General features: G+C 43.9%; 1 protein-coding gene across 1 annotated transcript in view; it reads left to right on the top strand.

Annotated features, from left to right (window-relative positions):
* The first annotated feature begins 15,766 nt into the window (after positions 1-15,766).
* Positions 15,767-17,111, top strand: part of LOC108162014 (rap1 GTPase-activating protein 1) — a 103,164-nt gene continuing 101,819 nt past the window's right edge. The window contains exon 1 of the mRNA XM_017296504.2: positions 15,767-16,116. Coding sequence (XP_017151993.1) covers positions 15,782-16,116 — 335 coding nt within the window. The 5' untranslated portion in view covers positions 15,767-15,781. The remainder of the gene's footprint in view (positions 16,117-17,111) is intronic.

Raw genomic sequence — 17,111 nt, forward strand, 5'->3', positions numbered from 1 at the left:
ATCATCATCATCCACAGGGTTCACATCAGGTCAAATGGAAGAATATCCAGAGTTGAAGTTGAAATTGCTTCCAGTTGAATGCCGAACAAAAACCCCTGAAAAATCTCCAAGATTGAGCTTCAGCTTAAGAAAATTATTAGGAAAATAGGTCAGCAAATGGTTTGGTTGGCACTGGTGAGGGGAGGGGGGGTCGAAGGGGGATAAATGCAAATGTCTGGAAGACAGATTTTTCCCTTCGCATCAAAATGAAATCAAGTGAAAAAACGACAAAATGCATAAATAAACACAAAGAAAATCGGCAACAGAAGCTCCATTGAGGCTGTCAAATGTTGGTTTTCCTAATTGTTTGTCTAAGGAGAGAGCAAAAAAAAAAACTAGTTTGTTTAAGGGACAATCACAATCCTTGTGGTTCCGCCTTTTTACAGAGAAGCGAGAGAAAAAACCAACCCTTGGTTGAAATGGAGACAAAGCCAACATGTTGGACGTTCGATAGGGACTTCAAACGTGTTGGGCCTGAAGGGATGATTGATCCCTCGAACTTGTTGGAGTTGAGACCTGAAGATCGAACTTGGTTTGAAAGGAAGTAGCATTAATAGGGCCCTGCGCAATAGCCTTGATTGTGAAGCGACTCCTGGCTCACTCGCCGGAGAGATTAAGGATAGATTAAAGATCAAACTTGTCAAAGGATGATTCCTTATAGATTCCTTGTATGTAGATCAAAGATCAAAGCAGGATTATAACCAGGAAAGGAAGTCCAGAGCTTGAGTTCGAACATTGAACATCTAACCTTTCACAGTTGGTTGAGGAAAGACTCTTCTTTCACCTTTCTACCTAATCATAGTGCCTTATTTTAAACCCACCCTCATCCCTCATCCCCCAATTCTCGATCCAACCCAACCCTTTTGAGCCAACCCACGATTTGTCCAATTGTCAGCTCATAAAATATAGATCAGACAGAGAGCAGAATCAATATTGCCAGCTAGTTTATGAGGCTTTGCCAAAAATATGAGAGGCCCATTAAAAATAAATCATGGGACAGGCGCGGCACAACCCCTTAACCCCTCCACAGGCACAACCCCTAACCCTTCGGGCCCGGACATGGACGGACAGGCCGAACGTCACTCAGTCAAGTGTGCAAAAATGCATTAAAACAACGCGCACGCGACTTTTGAGCAGAAATTTTTAAAAAAATATTTGCACTTCACTGGAGGCACAATGAACGGGTTGGGTTGGGCGGAGAGGGGAGGGGATATTCCGATTTTCGGTTGCTTTTTCAGGTATGGAATTGTGGATTGTAGTGCGGCTTTTGTTGTTGTTTAAACCTCTTTGATTACCTCATATCCATGTCAGAGAGAGCGACTTTTTCTGTTTGCATTTCCGGTCCGGCCCTGCAGCAAAAAAAAAAGGGGCCAACAATAGGCCTCAGTCCCTGACCTTGATTCGAGGCGAGGGAGGATTGAACCCACCGGTCTGATGTCTTTATAAATTACAGCCGGTCCAAGTATGCCGTCCACTGATTACCTCTAATTGGCATTCGATTAGACCCAAAGACATTCAATAGTCGGCCGAGTATCGTGTCTAGAAGTTGTGGCATAAATATCACAGCGAAACTGCTTGGTTGGGGGCGACTCGATTCGATTCGCTTTGAATTGATTCTGATTTTGATATGGTCGCGGCTCTGGTTGTGGGCGTCGTCTGGGCTACTTGTTCTACGCGTATCTTTGACGCTGGACTGGCTCTAGATCGGAGATGCAATCGTGAGACCTCACGAGGGGGTGCCTTACTGGGGTTTTACTTTAAATTGGGAATCAGGAAACTCCAAACGGAGCTGTCTTTAGTGCTTGTGAAGGGATGGAGAAATATAAGTCTGGGATAGAAACTTCTAAGAAACCTTTTAATTATAGATTCTTTCCAAAAAAAAATACCATTAAAGGCTTGTCTACTACTTTTTCAAAAGTTTTGGTGTGTGTTTTGTTTTAAAAAGTGTTCCTAACTTATTTATAATAATTGTTTCATGTCTTTCTGAAGAACCTTCTGTAGAAGAGGAAGAAAAATATATGGAAATCTTTATAAATTATACACCAGTCATAAAAGTGTTTAAAATTGGTATACTTTCCCATGACTTACGCGACTCAATGACTTTCAGATCAGGGTTTTATTTGGGAACTTTTACTAAATGGTTCATAATAAGCATTTCTTTAATATATAAATACATATATATATGGGTCTCATCGTATCATTTTTGTATTCTTGAGCATTGATTAAGAACTTTGGGAGGATCATTCTTCAGTCTTTTCCATCATAATCCATAGAATGATTTCATACTTGAGTTTTTAGAGATTTTTTTTTTAGAATTTTCTTTGATTTCTTCCAAGCAGAAGAACTTGATGGATTTACCTTTAGTTCTTTTAAGAGAACCTCGAAGAACTTGAATATTCGAAGTAGATAGAGTAGTCTTTTGGATCCTCAGATAATAAAAGCACTCATAAATTATTTAATTATTATCCATAAATCTAATGTTACGAAGGCCATAAACCACTCGAAAGTTATTTAATTCTGTTGATTTCACTGAATGATTTCCTTCCTGACATGTAATAGAGCCCTTAATCGCATTCGAAGCCACATCTTTTAGATATCTTACAAAATTCTACTCTTTTCGACTGCATAATCACGACTCACCCTCGCATCTCTGCTCCACATTGCATTGACGTGTCGGGGTCAGCAAATGGCCAGAGGAATCGACGACGACTCGGAGGCGACGACTTCTAATGAACTAAACATGGAAAAAACACGGAGCGAAGGGGGTTCCGCTAGAAAGGGTTCCAGCATCGAATGGTCAATCAATCAATCTATGAAACTGTCTCCATATGCGGCTGGGCATCGGAGACTGCGTCTGGGTCTTTTCTCTAATTAACTTGTAACCACGACGAGTGTCCACAGCTCTGGCCACTCTGCGAAATGTTTCGCTTGGCTGTGGTTCGGTTCGGGTTTTGGTATCTGCAAGATACTTTGCATATCTGCGGCTCGAGTTGATCGCAACTTGATTTGCAGTTGGCGATTAGCGTCTGCGATTACATTTAAATGCTTTGCCACTGGCTTTGCTTTGATTGATTGATCGTCCATTAGAGTTTTGCTGGGGGATGGGACACGCTGGGATTTCGACTGTGGGCTGTGGGCTGTGGCCCGTGGCCTGCGGACACTCCGTACCGTGGAGTGGAGTGCAGTGGATTGAGTCAGTGGAGCAAGTGGCGGGCCATCAGGTAAATGCGGATGTTGTCGCTCCAATGGATGCTAACAAATGTGGGACTCTCGAAAAGTTGAAGTCTTTTGAGGAGAGAACCTGAAATTTTTGATATATATCTTTAAGGAAGGGAGGGTAAAGTGTTGAGGATATCTTTGGAGCAGAGCTGAGCATGTTCTTGGGCAAAGAGAAATGCTGGGTATATCATGTGGAATGCTGCTGAAAGTGCTGACAGAATGTGAATAGTTTATGGTGGTAGATGGAAAATGTTTGAACTACGATAAAGAATGCTTCAATTGAAGTGAAAGAAGTTTTAAATGGGAGTTGGAGACAGGCTTAAAGGAAGTTGAAGAAGCGGGAATGGGGTATTTTGTAGAGATGGAAGTTGGCCCTGAAATAGGATTTGATTGATCTGTAAAAACCAATAAAGAAAAAACCCTAAGGAATGCTAGAAATGGATAAAGAATTAGACAGATAGAAGTATTACTTCATAGACGAAGTTCAGAAGATCAGACACCCCCAAGCGAATGCTGCAAAAAAGAATGCGAATTGCAAAAACAACATACATAGCGTGTGCATGACTCAACAATTTGATGCCAGACACGCATAAGCGACATAGCGTGTGCATGACAAGATTCTTTGTTGAGTTTGTAGAGCCTTCTTTAATGATTTTGGGATACATTAAAGATCCTATCTTAAGTAGATAATAAGTGCCCCAATTCCAGCCTTTTCCACCATATCCTTGATTCCCTAACTACCACGACCATTTCCTCGACCATTAGCTCTCACTTTCGTCTCCCCCTGAGAGAGAGAGAGAGGGAGAGCCCTGAGAGAGCCCTGAAATAGAACCACTCGCCTCGCTCTAATTGTGCAAATTCCCACAAAATGAATCTTATCCCAGCTCCCGGGCCCAGACCCGCCACAGCCACACAGCCGCAGAAGTAAATTTCCTTTCATTTTCTCTGAATTTTCTTTCGTTTCGGCTGCTGCTAGTGCGAGCCTCGCACTTGGACAAAGGATTTTGGGATTTTCCCAGCAGCCCAGAAGGAGAAGAAAAAGAAAAAAGGGTTGCGCACACACACACACACACACATGGACGGACAATGGAATGAAAGGGAAAATCTATTTTCTATTTTCCTCGGGCCGCCAGAGAAAAGCTAAGCAAACAAACAACTAAACAAAAACGGAACAGAAAAAAAAGAAAACAAGAACAAAACCTAAGAGGAAAAAACCGAAAAAAAAGCGAAGGAAACTTTTTTCCCCTACTGCTGTCACTCATTGTTGCATGTTGCAGCATCCTCCTCCTGCGGTGCAGCATTGTTCTCCCCCCTGTCCTGGTTCTCCCCGCGAGGATGGAAAGTGGAGCACGGCCAAGAGGAAGTGGAAGAGGCACAGGCAGAGTGATGCGGCGGAGAGGATGAGGAACCAGCGTGAAATCAATTTGCGGCAGCTACTTAAGTGCAACAAGGAAGCATTCACCAATGGACCCCCCCACCCCACTCCACACACATCAGTCGAGGTCCACTCTGAGCGATCGGAAATCGTTTGGCAATAATCGAACACGATTTGCCTATTAGCAGGCGAATACAAAAACAACCGAAATGCAAAAAAAAACCGAAAAAGAAATCAAAGGAAAAGAGTGGATGGAACTTCACTTTGGTGACTGCTGAATGCCCTTTCAAAGACGATACGAGGCAGGAGTCCTGGAATAGCAAGACTTGAGGGACTTCAGGGATGAAAGTTCCTATATATTTCCTTTTTTCTTTGTTTTTAAACATCTATTTCTGCCGATATTCAGTACCCTATCATTTCAGAGTTGTCTTTTAATTATGTTAAAATTATTTTAAGATATTTATAGGCGTTTAAAGGTCTCTCGACATCAAGATACACCGTAAATATGTGTTTTATAAGTAGGATTTTAAAGGGTGCTCTATCATATTATAGTAAATCATTCATGATCTTCTATGAACATCTTTAATGAGAGAAACAATATATAAATTTGTAAAGAAAACTATGGGATATTTGTATCCCTATATAACCCTTAATCGAAGTACGAAAATTGTACGGAAACCCACAAATATTCTAAAAATTTAATGAAGATATAATTATCTATATTTTCCCAAGTCTAAAACCCCGACAAACCTCTCCTAAAACCCATAATACCCTCTTTTAGTGTACCCCAAAAAGGAAAAAAAGGAAATGGCATAAAAAATGCGACACAAATTTATTCGCTGTTAGGGGCTCTCGTGGTGCTATGAAATTTAATTACCTCATCAGTGGAGAGGGGAGGGGCGACACGAAAATTTGCATGCCACCCCCCGAAGTGCAACAACCCTCCCTGGCGCGGGACTGCCCGCCCCTCCTGCCTTTCCCCCTCCCCTTGGTTGATTTTTGCACATTTTTGCACTTTGGCACACATTTCTCCGGGCCTTTCCTTTCCTGGTGGCCCATAAATTTTAATGGCAAAAAGCGCATTTCCAACAAATCAGAGGGGAGTGGGGGGGACGGAGAGGCAGGGTGACAATGATTAGGGCCTGGGCTATACGCGCACGCGGTACGATGTTTGTTACTTTAACGAGTGGGCATGCATAATTTCAATATCTAAATGGCTTCAAGGACACTTTCCCCCCGCCCCTCTCCAACACCACCTCATAAATTTAGCCAGTCCTTGCATCGATTTTTGTCCTCTTTTTAAATTGCAATTTGCATATGGCCAGAGGGAGGGGCATGAGGAAGGGGGAGGGGGGGAATGGTGTGGGGTGAGGAGTAAATGTTTGCATTTGAAAACCATTTAAACCCCACACAAAAGGGAGCTTTGCGTTGAGTGCCAGGAAAAGGAAAAACCCCAAAAGGACGACAGAGCCGGACCGAACAGAAGAGAAGAGAAGAGGAGCCTGAAAATGAGCAACAGCCACGCCCACACATGGGAGAGAAAGTGCTTAGAAAGAAAGTTAGTAAATGAAACGAATCGGGAGTACCCTAAGAAGAGTCTTGGGAAGAAGAATGCCGCCATTGAGAGGTAGAAAAATGTTGCAAGATTTTTAACAATAATTTCATGAAGGAAAATTCTAATGTATCTATCTTACGTTCTATACTTTCTGAAAGGATTATCTTATCTGATACAATTTTATGGAAAAATATATATATTTTTAAAGGAAATCGATCATGAAATAAGTTTAAAGCCCTTTGAAAGCACAGCTAATGAAATTTGAATGGATTATACATTATAAAATAGCCCTTAAACGTATAGAAAAATAGATAATTTTTATATTTTCAAACCCCTATGGGGGCATTTGGTTTAAATATTTCTAAAATTCTTCTAAAAGTAGTACGAAAAAGATAAGTTTTCTATATTTATTCCAAATGCAATGCTTCGATGGATGAATAGATGATATGCAAACAGTTTAAGATACATCCCAATACACTCTTTTGATACTTCAATGAATATACCATTGATCTTACTGAATATTTCTTCCTTTTCCTACATATTCCAGAATGTTTCGTTGGTTCCTTTAAAAAAGATACTCTTCCACCATAAATTGACTTGTTTTGCACAATGTCTCCGTTGAGAACACTTATCCATATATCAAAATCAACCCAAGAACTGCTCGGAGTGTTCCTTGAAGTCATTTTCCTCTAAGAGGCAGCTAAAAGAAGTCGTTTTTCGCTCCAGAGAGCGCTTATCGCGGAAGCAATCAATACGCTTTCCCATCGCAAAAGCAGCTTTAACTGTTCCTCGTTGCAGTTGCAGTGGCACTGACCCCCCCCGCCCCTCCACCGCAGAAAGAGTAGTGTGTGTGTGGCACCACAAAAAGAGCAGTAGGTGGCCTGGTACTGGTTGTGTGGTACTTGCAACCAGTTGCTTTTTTGTGTTGCCAACAGAACATGAAAGCCAGACAAATGTGGTGGCCTAGAAAATCGATATTCTGTGGAGTTGCCCGAGCGGGCCCTGCAGAAAAGAAAAGTCCTGGCAAGCGAAGCCAATGAATAACAATTGGGGCAACCGCAAGTGGGGAGCGGAGGCCACAGAGAGGAAACTATAACCTAAGGAGGACACAGTGCCACCACCCGCAACAAATATTGAGGCGACGCGTCATTTTGTCGCGTCCTGGCGCCACTTTGTTTTATTTATGTAACCCAAGCAGACAGTCGGGCAGGGCAGAGTCTCCTCCTGTCCCCCCCAAGGACCCCACAGCCACCACTTTCCTTTGCTGGTCCTGCGACTGGGATCTGTGTCTCTGATTTGAAGCACTTGCTGTGTGGCTCTGTGGCTCCTTCGACTTGGACTTTTATGGGTTTTTGCATTTTTATTTGATATTTTTCATAGCTGAAGATTTGGGTCATGCCCCAGTCCCAGTCCCAGTCCCAGTCCCAGTCCCAGTCCAACACGCATTCCTCGAATACATTTACAGTTCCTTTGGCTGCTGTTTTCCACGGAAATTGAATTGTTTTTCCCACAGAGCGAATTGCTTTTCCCTTGTAAACAACTTGTTTGGAGAGGAGTCCGGAGTGCCAGGGTTTTCCCAATGAAGTATTAATAAGACGAAAACTTTGGCAGTGGAACAGGAAAGCGAATTGGTCCGTAATCTGCCTCCCGTAAGAGTTTTAGTTCCTTTATTAGCCACATTTGACTTTTATCATGATGGAGTAAAGTTCCTTCAGAGATTTATTCCATTTAAATGAATCATTCGATGATAATGAAACCCGAATTGGAGGGGAGTTTCCTCCCTTTCCCTTGGTTTCCCTTTAGTTAAAGATTGTGCCAGCATATATCTGCTGGACAGAGCATCCAAATTTACTCCCCTTCTGACAAAGGGCTTCCTCTGTCTCTAACAATTTTCTCCCCTTCTGGAAAACGAGTTCAGCACGTGACAATGGGCCAGGAAACTTGTCTTCTAGGGAGCGACAAGGGTGTCCCCTTCCCCCCTTAGAACGAGGTCAACTACATATTTGGCTTTTGCTCTTCTGTTTTCCTTTTTTTTTCAGCTGAGAACATTCCTCAACCGAAACCGGAACAAGAGTATTCCAAATGCATGACTGGCAGTGACAGAGAGAGAGAGGGACCCCCACAGGGGGGGAAGCCTGACCCACAGAGACAGCCAGAGGAAGGCAGTCATGAGTGTATGTGTGTATGTGTGTTCCCATTTGGCAGGTGTCTCGCACTTGCAGCTAATTGCCGTCATTTCGTGTGCAAATTGTGCACAAATAATTGACGTTACTTGGCCTCCCCCCTGTGGCCCCCCCCATTCCCCTTTTCAGTCATGGTCAAGGTGTTCCAACGAACAGTCATCGCCTGTATTTTTCTCCGTTTTTTATTGATTTTCAATGAAGCGCAAAAACCTTTAGAATTGACGACAACTGACAGGCGGGGGGGCGGAGTGGAGTGGAGCGGAATGGAATGGAATGGAGAAAGTGTGCAAGGTCGGAGATTGCTTTAAAAAGATTAAAACCTAATCGATTGGGGGGTGTGCACTGCCAGAGATACAATTGCATGGGGTTCTAAAGTTTAGGGAGTGTTTAAAGTGGGCAGTAAATAGAATACAAAAGCAATCGATTCTTCTATCGCCCTCTAGAGGGAATATCCATCTTCCTAGAGAATGTTTCTAGAAGAAAAACCTGCGAATGATCTCAGAATAAACATCATTTGGTGATCATTATATGATCAAAGGAGCTATCTATATATCTATAGTCCTCTAGAGGCGCAATTGTTCTCTGATCTTTGCAAAATCGTTTGTAGATCGATTGATCATTATGAGAAATATCGTAATAGGAATGATCCTGGCCGGAAATACAACCAAAAGATTGAACACTAATGACATTCTCATCGGACGATCGCTTATAGAATCGATCTTCCTATAAATTCCTATAAATAAAACATTTTTATTTTAAAAAGTATATTATTAATATTAATTAATTAATATTATATTAAAAATTTTAATATATATATTTTTAATATTTTTAAATTATATTAAAGATATATTTTACTGATATATCATTTTAATTTGGCAAACTATTAACTAATGACATTTCTGTGGATTATCGCTCTCAAAACCATCTTCGAAAGATGATCTTTATTGGAAATCTTCGTGTCTATTATAATGGGAAATATTCTGAAATGATCTTCTCTCCCAAGTGATATTTCATGATAAATTCTTAGAATCATAAACGGAATGATCGTTATTCCAAAAATCGATCAATAAAATTTTATTGTTTCTAGAAAATTCTCTAGAAAAACACCCATTGGAAATATGATCGATGTAAAAGTGGGAATAGTTTTGATTAAACAAAAATAAGAGAATGCTTATGAAACGAATATGAAACGATCTCCTCACGATCATCCATAGATGGCTTGTAAGTTCTATAATTGCTTGGCAAACATTTAGTTCTTAACTCTCACGTTGATGGATTCAAATTCTCGATCTTTACATGTCATAAAACATTGAAAGGTTACCCTTAGGCTGCCCCCGATCTCTGATCTTCAGACTTCCTGGAATGCCCCCTCTCCCATCGCCCTTTCTTTCTTCTTCCTGTCTCACCCCCGCAAAAGGTAATTTCTCCAAGTCACGACTCAATTTAGTCGCCTCTGCCTGGCACGCTTCAATTACTGAAACACACACATGTCAGGACCCACAGGACAGGGCAGGACACGACATTTAAATGCTCAGATAAAGTGTCAAAATGTGTGTTGAAAAAAGGCTCTTAATTTTTGTTGTTGTGTAGAAAATTTGTGCGTATGCCGACAACTCAATTAAGGATGAGAGATAGGACTTTCCCGACTGGTGGGGGAGGATCCTGCGGATGCAACAATTAGAAATCTCACCGCCAGAGAGAGAGCGAGCAGGTAGGGGAGGAAGCAGAGGGTGCCCCGTGCCCCGTGCCCCTGGGGCCGCACTTAGTTACGCAACATTTGCGTCGACGATCCCGCGATAAGGACACTCGAGTATATCCTTCGGGTTCAGCTGGGTCCCTTCGAGCGTAGGCGTTGGGCAGGCGTTTGACAATTTTTTATTATTTGTAAATTTAAAATGCGTTAAAGAACAGCTGCCATCCTCCACGAAAGGTCCTAGAAAAAGGATCCCAGCAAGAGGTGCTCCTTCTTTAGTGCATTTCTTGCTCGAAAATTAAGTTGTGGCACATTTGTCTCGCGTTTCCTTGGCCCCAAGTGGCAGCTCATTAATTTTCTGTGGCACTGTGGCACTGTGGCACGTGTGTTGGGGGGGCGCCTCGTGTGTCCCTTCATATTCCGTAATTAGTTGCGCACTTGGAAGCAAATCGTTAAGCGCCAAGCAATTTGCTAACTGGATGGGAGACTCCTACAAGTTCGTTCTCCCGCCTCCAACCACCTCCACCTTCCATCTGTATTTTCCTACTGCTATTCCGCCTTTTTGTACCCCTCCTTCTTCCTTAATTTCCATGGTTTTTCCTCGTTTCATGAATTATTTAACCCGCAAAAGTTTGGCTTTCCTTCTTATTGGTTTATCGCAAAACTTTGAATAATCGACAGAGAGTTGTCTCTGCCCCCCGCCCAGGTCTCCCCATCTGTATTGTGTATGTTTCACCTCCAATATCTGATAGATATCCGCAGGAATCCAGGTTGGGGCCTCGGTGGTGGCTTGCCACAGCATGCGGGCCAAAGCTCAAGTGCAAACAGCCCAAAGTCAAATTCTGAAGCAAAGCCCCAACACAATTTGCGCCTTTGTGGCGAATGTGAGAAAAGATTTGAAAGGGGAGAGAGAAGAGGGAGTTAAGGTGGAGAATAGTGGATAAAGGAGGGTTTTGGGGTGGTTGGAGGAGCACACATAGGGTCTTGCAACGAAGGCTGAAGTGTTTCAAATAGAGTCGAGGAAAGTATATTTCCATTAAGACTTTTAGATACTCTAAGCTGAGAACAGAAAGGACAAGAAAGTCTAGTGGAAAGAGGGCTGAAAATTACAAGGGAAAAAAGAAGTACTTCAAAAAAAAAAGTTCCAGAAGAGCCAGTGGAAAGAGCTTTAGAGATAATCCTGGAAATAGTTGGAAAGTAGTATCAAGGAGCAATGGAAAAATCTATGGAAAGAGATCTAAAAGAGCCCTGGAAAGAGCCCAGGAAGAGCCGTGGAAAGAGCCCAGAAAAAGCCCTGGAAAGAGCCCTGAAAGAGCCCAGGAAGAGCCGTGTAAAGAGCCGTGGAAAGAGCCCAGGAAGAGCCGTGGAAAGAGCCCTGGAAAGAGCCCTGGAAAGAGTCCTGGAAAGAGCCCTGGAAAGAGCCGTGGAAAGAGCCCTGGAAAGAGTCCTGGAAAGAGCCCTGGAAGAGCCCTGGAAAGAACACTGGAAAGGGCCTTGGAAAGAGCTTTGGAAATAGCCCTGGAAAGAGCCCAGGAAGAGCCGTGGAAAGAGCCCTGGAAAGAGTCCTGGAAAGAGTCTTGGAAAGAGCTCTGGAAAGAGCCCTAGAAAGAGCCCTGGAAATAACTCTAGAAAGAGCCCTGGAAAGAATCCTGGAAAGAGCTTTGGATAGATCCCTGCTAAGGGGGATAGATCTTAGGAAATATCATTGGAAAAGCCCCTGAAAATAACTCTGAAGGGTGAATACTCGTGGACGTAAAGGAGGAACTAATGAAACGATTTCTAGATGGTATTGTGGACATATTTATAGAGAACTATTAAAATTACTTGAACAAATGGGAAATGTTTCAAAAAAAGTGGAAAAAATTGTGATAAAATGTACCAGAAGGAGTTTCGACTGGCTTAAGAAATTGTCTCTTAAAGTTGACTAAAAAATGAGCTTTAGAACGTTGTACAGAGAACAAAAATGATATTAAAATACCTCAAAAACTGTAGCCATCTCTACCTTATCTAAAAGTGAAGATACCCCTTGGAGCCGCCCTGCAAAAGGAGCAACCGTGAAGAGTTTTGCAGCGCAAAGTTTTCCATAGCCAAAGGCAGGTTGTAAGCGCTTGGCTCTGCATGTGAATGGAGGAGGCACCTCTGAGGGGTCCTGGCTCCGCTTCCTGTATCCGTCGGCAGTGCCTACCCCCTGCGCGACCCCCTAGAAAGCCACGTTAGTTGGTCAGGGGCCAAAGCGGAAAGCGCAAAAATTAAATTTAAGCTGATTTCAGATTTACGAGCCCCAAAGGCGGAGAAAAGCGGAAAAGCGAAGGAGAAGGATTACCCAGGAAGGAAAACGGAGGACAGGAAAATCCATCTGACAGACATGTCCCGTTCTAATTTGTCTCATGTCCAGAAGACAGATGCTGGAGAACGGAAGGGGGGGCCCCGGATTTCCACGTAGTTTTTCCCGCAGATTTTCGCTTTCATTTTTTTTTTGTTTTTTTTCGTTTTACAAATTTTTTTAATTAAAAGTTTTTTGCTTTCCTCTGCAAAAAAAAAGGGCCGATAGAGGGGAAAGCTGGGGAAGGGAAAGGATAAAGATGACGTTTTCCGAATAAGTTTTACTTCGAGGTTTTTCTCTTACAAATTGCTGGGTGGGCGGATGGAGAGGGGCGGGAAGGGAAGCCCTGCTGAGTCAACTTCGTGCCTTTTTTATTGCCTAAATATTGGCCATAATTAAGGCGATAAAAAAACGACAGTCGCCCCTAGAAAAGAACGATAATTATTTCCTTTTTCTTTCTTCGAAAACCTCTGACATAAGTCTATCTCTTTCTGTGAGTCTATAGGCTTCTCTTTCTCCCACTCCCACTCCCACTCCCTCGCTCTTTCTCTTTCTGTGTTAATTTGCATTTTAATTTATGGCCGCCTATAACTTTTATCGAAGGCAAAGCCGTCTTTGTCTTTCTTTATTGTCCTATAAGGATTGTAGGGGATTTCCATACCGTCCGCCGAAAGGCCGAAAGGTCACACAGCTGTTGGACGGAGGTCAGACGGACGTCATTCGGCGCTGGGTATGCTGAAAGGCAATTAGCAAGGAGGTCAAACGTTAGATATGATTCGGGAAATGGAGGGAGAGAGGGTTAGGATTAGGGCCCGTCAACAGCTGTGGGTAGGGGACGAGGGGAAGGGGAAAATAGAGCAACTGTCGTTTTGGATAAGGAAAAAAGAGCAAAATTTTATGGAGGAGAGGAACGCTGACAATCAAAGACGATAGAACGCATGATGCCTCAGGAATTCAAGACGGAAGGATTCTTGTAAAGGAAATCGAATAATGTGTAGATTGTTGTTGAATTTTGGGACCGACTCAGCTGTCCAAGACGAAGCACTCCCCTTTTTCCACGGGGCATCGCGAAAACCACGCCATAGAACAGCTTTTTGGTGCCTTAAAGCTTCCTCTCTTCCTCAAAATGAAAGAGAAAGTGCTCTTGCACTTCAGCCCCCGTCTGCCTCCCTTCCCTTCTCTCTGTCGCCCCTCTCGTGGTGATGTCTCTCTTCTAATGAACACATGTCAATTAAGGCCCAAGTCTCGTGTCCGCTGTCCATCGAATGAAATATGTTTGGCCAGTCCTGGCTGGCTCCCACTCACTCCTGCCGCCTGCCGCTTGCCGCCTGCCGCCTTCTGCCCCCAACTCCGATTCCAACTGCAACTCAAATTCGGACGTCGACAAGAGTCTTGCGTGTGCCTCTCTCTGATGGCCTGCCTCTGTGTTACGTTACGTCTCTCCACGCACAGTTATGTTCAGAAGGAGGATGGAAGGGGAGACTACACCAGCGACAGCTCGGACATGTTCGCCTCAAACCCCTCAAAATGCGAGCAAAAATGCAAGTGTCTCGCATTACAGCTCTCGCCCGCTCGCACGCACTCAAAGACAGAGCGACTCCGCGTCTGGGAGCCTGATTTATGTCGTCGAGTGTGTCGCGGGTGTTGCGTGTCACAGCCCCCACCCCCCCCACTCCACTCGCCACCCCTTCTGCAGCGGTCAGTGGAGCGGAGCAGGCGATTTCCGCTTTAATGCAATTTTGACAAGGCATCCCGCAAGCAAGGGGGACGGGGGGCGGGTATGGGTGTCGTCATCTAGGAAATGTCATGATAAATCTTGCTTGGATTTGCCGCGCGCGAATCGAAACCGTTACAGTAGCAGTTTTGCGCGATTTCGATTTCATTTGCTTATCGTGCGATTTGTCGTTTGGCATGTTTCGATTTATCTGGATTGGCGTGGTATTCGATTACCCGATAAGTCGATTCGGGGAAGCAGTCGATACTGCCTTTGATCGAAGGCGTTACCCTCCCTCCTCAGCCCCTCTTTGTACTTCAGAGGAAAGAGCATTTCTGTGTCCCTTCCTCTTTCCATTCCTTTCCTTCAAAGACGCCCACCAGTCTGTATTCTTATCGCCAGTGCTCTCTTCTCTCCCTCTCACCACTCTCCCTCTCTGGAGAGTCATAAAAGTTCTCCTCTGTGACCCGTGCAGTCGTAAACAGAGATTGACTGATTGATGCATTGATGAGGTCTTCATAATCTCTCTCTCTCTCTCTCTCTCTCTCCCTCCCTCCCCTCATGTGCCACAGAACTCAGATTGAGTTCCTTCTCCACAAGAACTCAAATTGAGTTCCTTCCCCACAAGTTCTAAGCGGGAAATAGATCATGACGAACATGTTGTGTGGTCTCCATTATTTAGCCTTATCTGCAGAGTGGAGCAGGTTTCAAGGAGGTTCCTTTAACCCTCTTTTAAAAGAAATATACACTTTAAACATCGTATAATATCTCTGGATTGTGTTCTTTTTAAGGTTCTTTTTCTACTGAAAAACATTATCAAAAGTACTCCCTGAAAGTTCTCCGATACACACGGGGAAAACTTTGTTTGATTGATGGATAAATTGATTAACCTGTAAGCTGTGGCTCTGATTGATTAGAGCATTGAACTAAAACTTAGACAATGATTTGTATTCATTCACCGTATCGTAGGGGCGTGTCAAAGGGGGTGGATTGATCCAAATCAAGATAAAAATTGGTCTAACACTCCCACAGTTTCAGTAGGAATTAGAGTCCGTTCAAGAGAGATTTACGATGGCACAAATACCGCGTTTGAGCGTCCCTATAAATATAAAGAAGAGTCATGGGTAGTATTGTAGAAAAATAAGGATTATACCGCATATAGAACAGGGAAATGTTCTTCTTAGTTGTGCCTCACAATATTCTCTGGAAATATGCTGAGCGAACGGAATCGCACGGCCTGAGTAATTATTTATCGCTGAGGGAAAAATCGCATTAAATGCAAAACGAAAGAAATAATTATACTGCAAGTGCAAGAAATATAAGTAATTTAATAAAAAAAAAAAAATATGTAAAAAACCACAGCAATAAAACGTGCGAAGCAATAAGTACAATGGAAAGTGAAACGGCACAAAAAGAGAGGAAGATCTCGCGAGAGAGAGAGAGAGAGAGAGAGGGAATGCTGAATGCTCCAGATAGCGCCCATTGTACTGGGGGAGTACTATGGGGCTGCGTTCTTTGTTGCGCCGTCAGTCTGAAAAATCGAATCGAGCGCGACGCGACATCGAACCGTGGAGCGGGATTAACGGGAGTGATGATCCAACGAATTTTGGGTTAGCAAAAGCTCAGAAAAGTGGCAGAAAGCAGAAAGGAAAGACGTAAAAGCACACAAGAACTGGAAGAATGAGCTCCTATAGGACCCTGGTGGAACATGGAGCGCCGCCGTCTCACCTCGTGGGTGGCAGCGACATCTCGCTGGTCTCTACTTCGTCCCCCAAGACCCTCCATCGCATGATCAAGTACTGGCGCAACAGTTCTGGCAAGATGCCAGGACTCCGGAAGAGCGAGAGCTTTGCGGATTACAGGCGACACTCCTCCAACTCCTGCCTGGGAGTAGGCGGGGTGGGTGGAGGAGGAGGAGCCACTGGAGCGGGAGGAAGATCGAGCACCCCGAGCACGCGGTACCAGCGACTGGAAAGCTGCGACAATGTTTGCCTGCTGGCAACACCAACCACAAGGTGAGTGCCACGGGACAGTGGGCCCCATTGTGCATAGTTCTTTGAAGTTGCAGCTGCCGCCCCCTTAAAAGTGGGGCGACACTTGCAGCTGCCCCCCCGTGGCCACATTTGCATTTATCTTGTGGGATGCTGTGCTCTTATCAGCAGAGGCCGCTGATAAAACAAGTGCAGCACGCCGCCGCAAACGCTGTGGATGCTCTCTGTGGTTTGTGGACGCCATTTGGTGGTTTGCTTTGCTCTGCCACTGTGTCTGTGAGAGCAGAGAGCGCGGCTCTCTCTCGCTGAACTTCCAGCTTCCACAAACAGCAGGCGTCGGCAGACAGCATCCACAGCATGAGCGCGTGGTGGAGCATGGAAGTTGTTTTTACACCAGACCACAAAATTTTGATGCTATGGCAGGTTCAAATGTATTTTATTTATATTAGTTGCTGGGAAATGTATTTAATACAGTCTTTATATGTTTTCCGATTGGAATACTTCTATAAATACAGAAAATAGTTATATATTCTAATGGCAAACTGGAATGAGAGTAGACTTTTTATAGAAGATGTGTCTGATTTGCATGGAAACACAGTGTCAAATATATCATAAGTAAAAGAATTTATCAAAATCCACCCATGCCCCAGCACCAAACACTCTCAAAGACCAAACCCTTTGTTGCGCAGTGTAACAAACCAACTGTTTATGTTTTTATTCCAACGAAAGAGCGCGAGAGCGAGCATAACTATCGCTCTCTCCATCTCTCTCTCTCTGGCGCCCGAAACAAAACATATGGAGCTGGCGCTCCAAAACGTCTGTGCTACGGGCTGCATCTGTGTGGGTCCCATGCCGGTCGTTCGATTTGTTTTTGTTATCTCTTTCGGCAGCCGAGCAGAGCAGCGGTAAAAGCGTGCCGCCGACGCTGCCGCCTTCTGCATACTTTTGGGGTGCCACCACCGACCGCCCCCTTGCAATAACAGAGACTATGCAAATATAACTGCATTCCTTCTGGTGGG

Source organism: Drosophila miranda, chromosome 4 (genome assembly GCF_003369915.1).
Source record: "Drosophila miranda strain MSH22 chromosome 4, D.miranda_PacBio2.1, whole genome shotgun sequence".
Classification (NCBI taxonomy): Eukaryota; Metazoa; Arthropoda; class Insecta; order Diptera; family Drosophilidae; genus Drosophila; species Drosophila miranda.